Genomic DNA, 13,651 nt, shown 5'->3' on the forward strand with positions numbered 1-13,651 from the left:
GCTTCTAGGCTTTACATGTTGCAACGTCGTTACCGGCGCCAGATGTGCGTCACTTTCGATTTGACCCCGAGAATATCGCAGTAGCGATGTCGCAACGTGCAAAGTACCCCTTACTGAACATTGCCGACTTTTGAGCAAAGTGTTCAGTAAACCGAGCCCAAACGAACTGGCCTAGGCTCATACTGCATCTGAAATTGACAAATGCAAACCGAACAGGTTCGCTCATCTCTAATTGTATGTACTGTATTTCAGCCTGAGCTGTGACTCAGTACATTTTATGTATCTGTTTGACAACTGATTGAAATAAATTTAATTTTCAATGAAAACAAGGACTTATCAGTAAGGGTGCTTTCACACTGCTTTTTTTCACCTATTCAGTGGTCCCTTCAGGGCTTATTTCCGATCCCCCTGCAAAACAGGATTTGAACGTATTCGCCAATGGGGAAATCGACTATAATGGTGCAGTCGGTGTCTCCGTGTACTCTGTCGTGCACCATTTTAATGTATTTACTTCTACTGGCGGCAGACAACCAGATGTAGAAGACTTCAGTAGATGTATATGCCCAAATGTGGTGCACAACAGAGCACATGATGACTCAACTTACACCATTAGTCAATGGCTCCATCAGCACACACGATTGAACCTCGTTTTGTAGGGGGGTTGTACGTAAGACCCAACGAGACCACTGAACAAGGGACAAAATGCAGTATGAAAGCACTCTTATAGACATAATAACAGCCATGTATCCGTTAATTCTAAATGAATATTACAATTTGTGTAATGTGTGTGGTGTCAGTAACATCTTTGCTCTTAACCACATTTAAGAAGAGATGGTTAACAAGAAGTAGGTCACACCAGCTGCTCCACCTATCAAATTATGTAAACTTTGTACACCCCTTAAGTAGCTCCAGAAAAAAATGAGAGCAAAATGAAGCCAAACCTGAGATTAGATTGCTCCTGGAGGTTAAGACATCGTTGCAGAGATGTGCATGACATGAAGTCTCTTATTTAATGTATTACAATTGTATAATTTAAGTAAAATAACTTTTTTAAGCCTTCAATGTCTGCTTCTTGATAGACTGCAGGATAGAATGCACCAAGCATATAAGGGGTCTACTTCTGGTGGGGGCACTGAGCAAAATCATGATTTACACATTATTATTCACACTTATTTTTTCTGACCAGATCAATTACACTTGGTAAATAGAATAATACGCTCACCAATACTAAAAACAGGAGGAGTACCCATTACTTACCCCATCACGGCATTAGGAATGGGCTATCAATTAGTGCACTAATTGCAAAATTACTGGCCTTTACTAATTGTCACCTTTAATTTTAATGTGGACACAATGATGAGTAACTTGTCTTCTCTTCAGACTACAAAGTCCATCTGCAACTGCCAACAATTAAGTAAAGAATGATAATACTGAACTTATATCTGATTCTCTATTTAGTAAAATGCGCATGGATTCTGGGTAGAAAAATGGTGATTTTGCTATTAAATTAGAATGTAAAACTTGTATTTGTAAGATTAAAGATTTTGTAAGATTAAAGGCTGATGGTTATATGATAAGTGTGGGCAGCATTTTAGAAAATTGCCTTTGGTGAGATTAAAGTGCAGATAAGTACGGGAATTATATTAAAACTTAACAAAAAGTTAGGTTGACAAGAGAAATGGATGACGAGTCTGGCATAAGAGAAGTATGACAGTTTTGTTCAACTTAACATAAAAGTGATGTGTCTTTATAAAGGATCTAAATTCTCCATTATCACCATTTTCTGTGCATTTTTGTACATTTGGGGTATGATGCTGATGTAAAATAACTTTTATTATAAATTTGTACCACTACAGCTATTGTATTTATTCATCTATTTTTACATTATAAAAGCCTAATCTACGCTCCTAATCAGCCTGACCAGAGGGGGCAACTACAGTACCATCCATTCAGGATGAGCGTTTTCCTCATGCGTTTTCAATGTGCTGGTTATGCTTGACCACCACTTATGTTAGTTTAGTTGTACAAGGGAGCAATCGTGCAATCTAAACTGACCGACTATCAACTGATGAATGAGCAAGACACTCGTTAGTCGGTGAAATTATCTTTTGGTTTGCATAAAGTTCATAATTCTCGGCAAAGCAGTATCCCTTGGACACAGGACTTGTGCTGCCGAAAGTAAGGGCAACCTATGCACACTGGACAATCTATTACTGATCATTTAGTGCAGATCTGAAGCCTGGACGGCCTGAGTAAACATGATGCTGCATGCATGTTGCGAATTGCAAAGTGTAAGTGTGCCTTTACTGGTAATAGAAGTGCCTGATTACTTTTGTGCTTCCGTTCTTTAGGAGAAACAAGGTTTCAGACAACTTAACCTGAACCTCTTTGAATACTTCTTTTCACGACCAGTAGTCATCAGGTCACTATTTCTAAGCAAAACAGAACAATTGTCCAACACTAAAGATCTAAACTTGCAGCCATTATGGTAGGCACTCACCCAAATAGTCTGGACCTGTAGAAGCGTGATCCTCCGCACAAAACAGCTCATCCCTGCTCCCCGCATCCTCCCCCTATCCTTCTGTCGGGATGAAACAAAGGACTGTTTTAACCTATTCGGTTGCGTGCCTACCATTTTTTTCTTTGTTTTTTGCGGCATTATGTCACTGTTTGTCAACCCTCATCAACACTGGAAATAGACAGAATTCTAGAATATTTACCTGTAAATCAAAGTCTACCAGCACATTCTGCTCCAAATAAGTCAATGTCCTGGTACAAGAATGAAAACCCAGTTTTCACTAAACTTGATAACAATCTTAGCGCCGACTTGTCACCAGATTTCACACTAAAACTGCATACATTAATAAAGGATTTGTCTAGGACAGAATTATTGATGGTACAATAGTTGGTGGAGTTCTGACACCACAGGATAGGATAGCATTATAAGATTGGCGAGGTCTGGCACCCGGCATGCCAATCTGTTCAGCTGTAATCTGTCGGAACCCACAACCATCTCCTGCAGATAGGTCATCATTAGTTCAGTCCTGGAGAACCCCAATGATGTTGGTGTAATTAATTGGAAATTCATGTCAGAATGACTATATAATCCATTTTGAAAGTGTAAACTAAGTAAATAAAAAATGTAAAATAAGTAATCATCATGTAAGAATACACCTTGTTAAAAGTGTGTTAATTAAAGAGGCACTCCCGACAAAAAAATTATCGCCTAAAACTGTCTAAATATGTCTGTAATGTATTGTAGATATGTTAAAATATGCACCAATCGCTGTGTTCCATGGTTTCCAACATTGCTCTAGTCCTCTTTTGGGTCACTTGAGTGCTCTTCTCCCTTGCCAGTTTACACACATAATTTTGTGTGGGTTTTTACTACTTCCAACAATATAAGCCTACCCGTAGACTTACCGGTACATTGTGAAAGCAGCTTCTGGTCCACATATAAACCCCTGTGATTGGTTTGAAGCCACAAAGTGACCCAGAAGATTATTGGAATGACGTTTGAACTGGAGAAGAAGGTGATCGTTAAGTATTTTAATATAAATATACAACATTACAGACATATCTAGAAAGGGTTAGGGAAGATAATTTTGTCAGTGCTACTTTTTTAACATATAATTGTCCATTTAGTCATAAGTTTTCAAAACAATTAACAGGAAAATGTTAAAAAAAAATTGTCTAGAAATGTTACTTATTTGGAATAAGAGTCAAGAGATACTAGAGCTTCTTTAATTTCTTTTTCCCACTTTTATATTGTCCCTATTAAACTATTTTTCTATATTATATCAGATGTAAACGTGGTAATGAATTAGTCTTCTGTGACTTTTCATAAAGTGTAGGACAGTTTTTGTTGAGTTGGTATAGGCTGTGAGAACTCTTAACAGTTCCTTCCTCTGCGCGCTCTCTGTTTGCTCTTTTTGCATCACTACCTAATTGCCTAAATCATCTAATATTAGTGTAGTACAAAACATAGCCTTACTTACCCTTCACAAAGCTATGTGCTGTAGGCTGCTCCAGCAGAGCCATGCCACCATCACAATAAAAGTCAATGACACACTTTTCTGAAGTAAACTCCTTTTAATGACAGCAACATAAAGTATTAAAGCTAACAAGCAAAGCCTTGTAATTGGAAGAGAGGGAAAACAAGTAGTACCACTTAAACTGATGGCGTATTAAGAAGCAATCTGTAAAATGGCTTTAGAAAGAAACGAGAAAAAGCTAGAGGAGATGTAAAACCGTTACAACTGTTATAAACGGGAGGATACCACATATCACCATGTGGACATAGAATATATGATGATGGCATAATAGCGTGTAAATGTTCTCCTCCGCTGGAGAGAGGCGGGAAGCTGCTGTGATATATCACAGATTTTACTGGTTTATCGGGTAAGCCACGAGGTTGTACAGGTATTTTACTGTACTAGGTCATGGTTAATGAGGCTACCATTCTCAGTGTAATGCTGGATACAGTAGATAGAACAGACCTTAAAGCAGAAACAAGTTTGATGTATAAACTTTGTTTAGAAGTACATTAAACTATAACTTTTAGTCTACATTTCCTCCTCCACTACTTTCCTCACCACAGTAAAGTCCCTGAGGATGTAGTTCCCATAAAATCTTGCCATTGTTGCCAACATTGTTCCGCTCTAGGCAGGATTATCGATCACATTACAGCTGGAGCTTTTCATGTTTAATATAACATATGAAGGCATCGGGCATGCCAACAGTAAGTTTTGCAATAGTAAGGTTGGAAACATTTTGAGACAGTTCTTTGGTCTTACCCATCATGAGATGTTTCTTGTGTGGCACCTTGGTAGCATGACACCTTTTTATGCGCCATCAGTTCAATCAGCTTATATTATTTTTCACCAAGTGGCAGGAATGCTTTCCAATAACTATAGATTTCAGCTGGTGTCATGACTTTTCTTGGGTTTTTTTTACCTCTTTTTCTTGATCTGTTCAATACTTTTTCCCTGTGTCATTTCTCATTATTACATGTCACTAAATTTATGGACATCTATGATTTGATTTTTTTGCCTGTGTGGATTGGATGGGTTGTTACTAGGGATGATCGAATATCACAAATATTCAGCAATAATCAGCTTCGCGAATATTCGACGAATAGGTCGCCGCTATGCGAATATTCGATGCGCAATGTAAGTCTATGGGAAGCCTGTATAGTTGTTATTCGGCAACTATTCAGGTTTCCCATAGACTTACATTGCACATCGAATATTCGCAAATAGTCGAATAGCGGCGACCTAGTCGTCGAACATGGGCGTAGCCAAATATTTGAGGTATTCGATCATCCCTAGTTGTTACCAATATCTGGTGAGAAAGTCATGTCAATAGTATCTTTAGCAATATATGTACTTGTCATGTTCAATACTTATTTTACCCGCTGTATATACTCTTCAAATATCAAGGTTTTTTACAACAAAGATCCAGCATTCCGATAAAATGTGAAGCTTTATTTAGTCCAAATTTTAGATCCAGGAAACATAAAACACAGAATCCAACTTGGATCTGGTTAGTATTACGTGTTTTGTATAGCTTCAAGCTTTTTGGAATCCTAGAATTTCTTAATCTTCTATGGCAAACCTCAATGTGGTTGCATTACTTTGTTCTGCCGTGGGCACATAGATGAGTTGTTTCTGTGTTTTTTTTTATTGTACATTGACCCATAGTAAATGGGTTTTTTTTGAATACCACTGTTCTTCATGTGATTTTTATATGTTAACTGGTTGATGCTTCAGTTCAAGGTGTAATACATTCACTGAATATCTTACTAAAGAATTTACAAAACCTGATTAAAAATATACCTGTGAATGTAACACATCCAAAACAAATTAATTATTTTTTGGTATATTTTATCACTAGCAGCAATGTGTATAGGTATAGTACCCACAACCATAGCATGTTGTGAACTTTAATCATGTAACATGACAAATTGCAAATATGACTGGTTTAAAGGGATCATAGTTACTGTACTGGGCTGCAGAATATGTTGATACTTTATAGGGAATTTAACACAAATTGAAGGGGAATTCTCACAATGGATGTGTATCTTTTACTAGTGCAGGTGATAATTGTCTGATCATTGGGGGCCCCATTTTTGAGCTAATGGAAACAACCGACTTCTATACTTTATCATGCATGCTTGACTGCCAAGTCAGGAGGAGAAATAGAAGGTTCTAGACCCCTCTTTTAGTGATTATTAGGGGGCCCCATTGGTGAATTAATGGAAACAGCCGAGTTGTATACTTCATCATGCATGCTTGACTGCCAAATCTGGGGGAGAAATAAAAGGTTCCAAACCCCTGTTCTAGTGATCATTAGGGGGCCCCATTGTTGAACTAATAGAAACAGCCGAGTTGTATAATTCATCATGAATGCTTGACTGCCAAATCTGGAGGAGAAAAAGAAAGTTCTGGACCCCTGTTCCAGTGAACATTGGGAGTCCTATCACTAAGCTAATGCAAACAGCTGAGTTGTATGCATGCTTGACTGCCAAGTCAGGAGGAGAAATAGAAGGTTCTAGACCCCTCTTTTAGTGATTATTAGGGGGCCCCATTGGTGAATTAATGGAAACAGCCGAGTTGTGTATTTCATCATGCATGCTTGACTGCCAAATCTGGGGGAGAAATAAAAGGTTCCAAACCCTTGTTCTATTGATCATTAGGGGGCCCCATTGTTGAGCTAATGGAAACAGCTGAGTTCTATATTGCATCATCCATGCTTGATTGCCAAATCAGGAGGAGAAATAGAAGGTTCTGGACCCCTGCTCTAATGGTCATTGGGGGCCCCATTACTTAGTGACCAAGTGACCAGGTATTTACCACCTACCTGTGCATGCAGGTACAGTGCCTACAAGTAGTATTCAACCCCCTGCAGATTTAGCAGGTTTGATAAGATGCAAATAAGTTAGAGCCTGCAAACTTCAAACAAGAGCAGGATTTATTAACAGATGCATATAAATCTTACAAACCAACAAGTTATGTTGCTCAGTTAAATTTTAATAAATTTTCAACATAAAAGTGTGGGTCAATTATTATTCAACCCCTAGGTTTAATATTTTGTGGAATAACCCTTGTTTGCAATTACAGCTAATAATCGTCTTTTATAAGACCTGATCAGGCCGGCACAGGTCTCTGGAGTTATTTTGGCCCACTCCTACATGCAGATCTTCTCCAAGTTATCTAGGTTCTTTGGGTGTCTCATGTGGACTTTAATCTTGAGCTCCTTCCACAAGTTTTCAATTGGGTTAAGGTCAGGAGACTGACTAGGCTACTGCAACACCTTGATTTTTTCCCTCTTGAACCAGGCCTTGGTTTTCTTGGCTGTGTGCTTTGGGTCGTTGTCTTGTTGGAAGATGAAATGACGACCCATCTTAAGATCCTTGATGGAGGAGCGGAGGTTCTTGGCCAAAATCTCCAGGTAGGCCGTGCTATCCATCTTCCCATGGATGCGGACCAGATGGCCAGGCCCCTTGACTGAGAAACAGCCCCACAGCATGATGCTGCCACCACCATGCTTGACTGTAGGGATGGTATTCTTGTGGTCGTATGCAGTGCCATCCAGTCTCCAAACGTCACGTGTGTGGTTGGCACCAAAGATCTCGATCTTGGTCTCATCAGAACAGAGAACCTTGAACCAGTCTGTCTCAGAGTCTTCCAAGTGATCATGAGCAAACTGTAGACGAGCCTTGACATCACGCTTTGAAAGTAAAGGTACCTTACGGGCTCGTCTGGAACGGAGACCATTGCGGTGGAGTACGTTACATATGGTATTGACTGAAACCAATGTCCCCACTGCCATGAGATCTTCCCGGAGCTCCTTCCTTGTTGTCCTTGGGTTAGCCTTGACTCTTCGGATAAGCCTGGCCCCGGCACGGGTGGAAACTTTCAAAGGCTGTCCAGGCCGTGGAAGGCTAACAGTGGTTCCCTAAGCCTTCCACTTCCGGATGATGCTCCCAACAGTGGAGACAGGTAGGCCCAACTCCTTGGAAAGGGTTTTGTACCCCTTGCCAGCCTTGTGACCCTCCACGATCTTGTCTCTGATGGCCTTGGAATGCTCCTTTGTCTTTCCCATGTTGACCAAGTATGAGTGCTGTTCACAAGTTTGGGGAGGGTCTTAATTAGTCAGAAAAGGCTGGAAAAGAGATAATTAATCCAAACATGTGAAGCTCATTGTTCTTTGTGCCTGAAATACTTCTTAATACTTTAGGGGAACCAAACAGAATTCTGGTGGTTTGAGGGGTTGAATAATAAATGACCCTCTGAATAAACTTTTCACAATTTAAAAAAAAAAAAATAAAAAAAGAAATAACATTCTTTTTTGCTGCAGTGCATTTCACACTTCCAGGCTGATCTACAGTCCAAATGTCACAATGCCAAGTTAATTCCGAATGTGTAAACCTGCTAAATCTGCAGGGGGTTGAATACTACTTGTAGGCACTGTATATCTTTTTAGGATTGAGTTGAAACCTTAATATCTTCATAATGACTTGAATAACAAACATTCTCATTATAATGGTTATTGATTTTAATACATGGAGAGGCTGCAAAACTGCCATTCAAAATAGGAGCACATTCTGGTATCAGGGTTATAACGAACTTACATCTCCCATAGACAAGGCAAACAGGGATAGAAGAGGACCCCTGTGCAAAAACAAGTGTGGGCTGTTTGGAGTCCAATAGTTCCTTGTAATGCACCCCTTTGTGTACTGCCTCTTGGGCCCCTGTGAGGCTGCACAGGTTCCACTAATGGTATGCCCCTGCTGAAAGAGATACATGATACATGAGATACAAAACATACATGAGCCCTTTACTGTACCTCCATATGCCTCTGTACAGAAGCATTCAGAGATTTTTATTTCTGATGTCATCCTCCATTAGCTGTGGCATGTACAGAGGTATTGAGCAAGGAAAGTAGGCATAGTGTATAAGACTACTTAGAGGCCATGTTTCTCTGTATTAGGGCTCGCTCACAAGCGCGTATAACATGGCCAAGTGCTATTGGATGTTTTATCAGATAGCCCTCAGACCCACGTTATACTATGAGGCAGAGCAGATCTGAGATTTTTTTCTCTTGCCAATTCGACATAAGAAAACAATTGCTGAATGCTTTGAGGGCCTCTGCAAATCGGATCACGCACACCCATACAAGTCTATGGGTGTCAGATATCATCCAAGTGCAGCTTTGTATATGCAGAGATAGTCAATAGAGAAAATGGAGAAATTAATCTAATTCTTGCATGTGAGAGAATCGGATCACAGTATAATGACATTAGGTTCACTCACGCAGCAGAGCCTGAGCCGAGTGTCATTAGCATGTAGCATCCGATTCTCTCTCATCGGATGCCATACACTAGTGCACCCTGGCCTTAAGACGCCATATGTCTCCTATGCTCTTCTTTACAGGATCAAAGGACATACGTAACTTTTCAATTTACATGAGTTAATAGCGTTAATAGCTATAAACACCTTTGACATGGAGGAAAAAATATTTGTACATTTGTTAGTGATTACCTCTGGTTAATAAAAGTGCACTTAGTTTTAGGCGGGCTTTGCACATTGCGACATCGGTAACAATGTGTTACCGATGCTGCAGCGATAGTCCCGCCCCCGTCGCACGTGCGATATCTCGTGAAAGCTGCCGTAGCGATTATTATCGCTACGGCAGCTTCACACGCACATACCTGCCGTGCGACGTCCCTCTGGCCGGCGACCCGCCTCCTTCCTTAGGGGGGCGTGTCGTGCTGCGTCACAGCGACGTCACACGGCAGGCGGCCAATTGAAGCGGAGGGGCGGAGATGAGCAGGATGTAAACATCCCGCCCACCTCCGTCCTTCTCATTGCAGCCGGCGGCAGGGAAGGTGAAGTTCCTCGCTCCTGCGGCTTCACACACAGCGATGTGTGCTGCCGCAGGAGCGAGGAACAACATCGTACCTGTCGCTGCACCGGCATTATGGAAATGTCGGAGGCTGCAGCGATGATACGATAACGATGCTTTTGCGCTCGTTCATCGTATCAAAAAGGTTTTACATGTTGCGATATCGACTGCGACGCCGGATGTGCGTCACTTTCAATTTGACCCCATCGACATCGCACGTGCAATATCGCAATGTGCAAAGCCGCCCTTAGCCTCCAATCTGCATTCCTACATTCATTTTGAACCCCCTAATATGCATTTTGCAGTGTGATCCAATTTTCAGATTATTCTCTTGTGGAAATGTCCCTACCTGGAATTAAGGCTGGATGTGATATATGTGTTTCTCCACTGCTAATATATCAGAACGTCTTCCATCCCTAATTTATTTCCTTTTGTGCTTTTCTCATTTTCTAGATGTTAATATCTGTGTTTGGCTGCCAATGTATCGAAAACCATGCCCATGCAGTTGAAACCTTGGAGGTTTTGACCGCATGGTACAGCAGTGATTATACCTTTAGGGAAATCTGTCTCCAGGTTTTTGCTATCCTATCTGAGAGAAGCATGATGTAAAGGCAGAAAACCTGACTACTGTGTCTAACAGATTCTGGGCTGCTTGTTGTAATTTTGCTAAAATCACTGTTTTATCTTATACAGATCCACTATATCTGTAAATACTGAGCTCTATATGATCTCATCCACAACTCCGATTGACAGCTTTTTAAATACATGTTCTGTGCATTGGAAGAAAGATGCCAATCGGGGGATGGGGCAGGGTTTTACTGAGCATATGAATATGGAAGACAACATGGAATTAGGTTTACTAGTCCTGCTGATAAAACAGCGATTTTATTGAACATACAGCAAGCAACTGAGCTGAGTAAGTGACACATCACTGGAATCAGGGTGTCTGTCTGTATGCTGCTCTTAGATAAGGTGGCAAAAACCTGGTGACAGATTTCCTTTAAATATGTATTCACCTGTGGATGAACACATAGGTAAGAGGGGTTTTTAGTGAGCAAAGCCAAATGATACATATCACCAAAGAGGTCCGAACTGCCTATCACTAATGTACAACCAGCTCCTCCTCCCTACTGCTATCTCTAACCTTAAGAGAAGGGAGAGGATAAAGCTGAGAGAGCCATCTGAACTGATAGACACTGTGCAGCAGGAGAAATGGCAGAACAATTTGTTATGAAGACTATTGAGAGAGTTGTTTAACTTTACATTTAAGAAGAAAATAATACAAAATATATTGTGTATATATAACAATGTTTAACACTAGAAGTCCCAGAGAGGGGTCATTTAACATTTCTAGCTTTGGAACCCAGAGACGGGTCGAATGACCTGAAGGATTTTAGCTAACATCCTATAATCACCGTCTTTTGTTCTGTAATTAAGGCCATTACTGTCGCACCACAGGAGGTTGTTGTTTTCCATTGAGTTTAGCCATTTAGTTTCTAGTTAGTTCTATTCAGTTTGGACTAAGGGTCATTTGACCCTCTTTCGGAACTTCAGGGGGAGCTCAACATTTCTGGGACTTCTAGTGTTAAAACTAGTAGACTGGTACTATGATTCCAAAAGCACAGTATGGCACTGTATGCACCACGCCCAGAAAGACTTTCAAAAGCGTTTGCATTTGATGCACCTAAAAAGCTATGTCCCTATCTATAGTCACTAGCACAAAGTATTGTGTAGGTCACTTAATTTGCTAAGGGCTATACAAATATGCCATCCAGAATTTCTATGCATCTTTGTTAGAGTTTAATCACTTGATAAGTTTTAGTCTGTGCTTCATTTTATCTGTCTGCATTAGACGGAGCTTAGTTTGAGGCTATATGACATCTTATTATGAGTCGTGTAAACGAAAAATGTTATCCAGCGAGAGAACAAATTATATAGAAATCAATAGCCTGAAAATGCAACTTTTCCTTAATACCGAGGCAATCTTTCATTACAGTCCTACTAATAAACATGAATAACAAGCTCATACTTTATTATATCTTACCGTTTCAGGGATTCTTCAGAAGGAGTCAACAAAACAATGCCTCTTACTCGTGCCCAAGGCAGAGGAACTGTTTAATTGACAGAACAAATAGAAATCGCTGCCAACACTGTAGACTGCAAAAGTGTCTTGCCCTGGGAATGTCTAGAGATGGTAAGTCAACTTCCTTTTTAAAACTGTATGCTTTTGAAAGTCTCATCTGATTCAGCGAACATGCAAAGGGAGCAAGGAAGGAGCCATATTTCTTCTCTGAAGTACAGAATTGGAATTATGATGTCTCAGAAGGTCAAACAACCTCTCTGTGCAGGTTGAATTATAAAAAAGGAGCTGAGAATTGGAAGGTCTTAAGTCTTTCCGGTAGCTTTGTTTAAGCAAATCATTTTCACGAAGCGAAAGCTTTAACCCATGACGTCCAAATACAGCACAGGCTATACAGTTTACAACGGCCAAGATCGGAGAACATTTAGAACATTTAGCCTCTTATATGCTGCCATGGCGTCTAAATGTTTTTAAAGGGACCATAGGCAGGGCCTGGAGTTCTCCTGTAAGTGCAGAACAAAATATTAAATTCATCATTATACAGCCTTGTTGACTGGAAAATAATCAGCTTCATCAACATACAGCCATGCCAGTGGAAAAGACAATACAGAAGACTTCATCAAAATACAGTTACGGTACATCAAAAGAAAAAAAGGTATTAGAACGTGGCGATGGATGAATAACACCTTAATGGGAATCTGTCACCCTTTTGTGTTTTTTTTAGTTATTTATATTGTCATACAGGTGTCATAGAGGTGAAATTAGCCATATATGCCTCCTCGATGATAGTCAATTTTGGAAAATTCTTGTTTTATATCTTCTGTCTTCCAGGTTATGGGGTGTGTGCTACTTGGAAAATAAGCCTGCCTCTGGTCTTCTTTTTCCCCAATTTCTCCTTCACTTCTCTTTTGTGTTTTTTTTTTTTAGTTATTTATATTGCCGTACAGGTAGCATAAAGGTGAAATTAGCCATCCCTGTATGCCTCCTGGATGGGTCATTTTGGAAAAATCCTATATTATAATTTCTGTCTCCCGGGCTATGGGGCGTGTACTGCATGAAAGATAAGCTTGCCTCCGGTCTTCTTTGTCCCCAATTTCTCCTTCTCTTGTCTTTTGTGGGGTTTTTTCTAGTTATTCATATTGTCATACAGGTAGCATAAAAGTGAAATTAGCCATACCTGTATGCCTCCTGGATGGGTCATTTTGGAAAAATCCTATATTATAGTTTCTGTCTTTCGGGCTATGGGGCGTGTACTGCCTGAAAGATAAGCCTGCCTCCGGTCTTCTTTATCCCCAATTTCTCTTTCTCTTCTCTTAAGTATGTACCTGTGATGACCGAAAATCCCACACATGTACATTCTGCCTGCCATCTCTCCCCTGCACTGTGAGGTAGCAGTGACTCCCTGGTGCCTGCCCATCAAAATTGAAGACTGTGCCCACAGAAGGGCAGAACAGTGCAGAGGGAGAGATGACATGCAGAACACACAGGCTCGGGATTTAGGGGGAGGAAGAAAGGGAGGAACAATCAGTCATGTTGAGTTTTCTTAATTCACTTGGGTGCAATGGCAAAAAAAGGATTCCATTGAATATTTGGTTTATTATTCTAAATGGCTTTACATAACACATCAAACAATCATTAGCGTTTCTGTACATGAGTAGCCAA

The 13,651-nt window shown here is 40.3% G+C and overlaps 1 protein-coding gene across 1 annotated transcript in view; it reads left to right on the top strand.

Moving 5' to 3' along the window:
• RORB (RAR related orphan receptor B) overlaps nucleotides 1–13,651 on the top strand; it is a 295,916-nt gene that overhangs the window by 224,293 nt on the left and 57,972 nt on the right. Inside the window, exon 3 of the mRNA XM_075318051.1 lies at nucleotides 11,962–12,103. Within this exon, the coding sequence (XP_075174166.1) occupies nucleotides 11,962–12,103 (142 nt within the window). The remainder of the gene's footprint in view (nucleotides 1–11,961; nucleotides 12,104–13,651) is intronic.

This window comes from Anomaloglossus baeobatrachus, chromosome 1, assembly GCF_048569485.1.
Source record: "Anomaloglossus baeobatrachus isolate aAnoBae1 chromosome 1, aAnoBae1.hap1, whole genome shotgun sequence".
Classification (NCBI taxonomy): Eukaryota; Metazoa; Chordata; class Amphibia; order Anura; family Aromobatidae; genus Anomaloglossus; species Anomaloglossus baeobatrachus.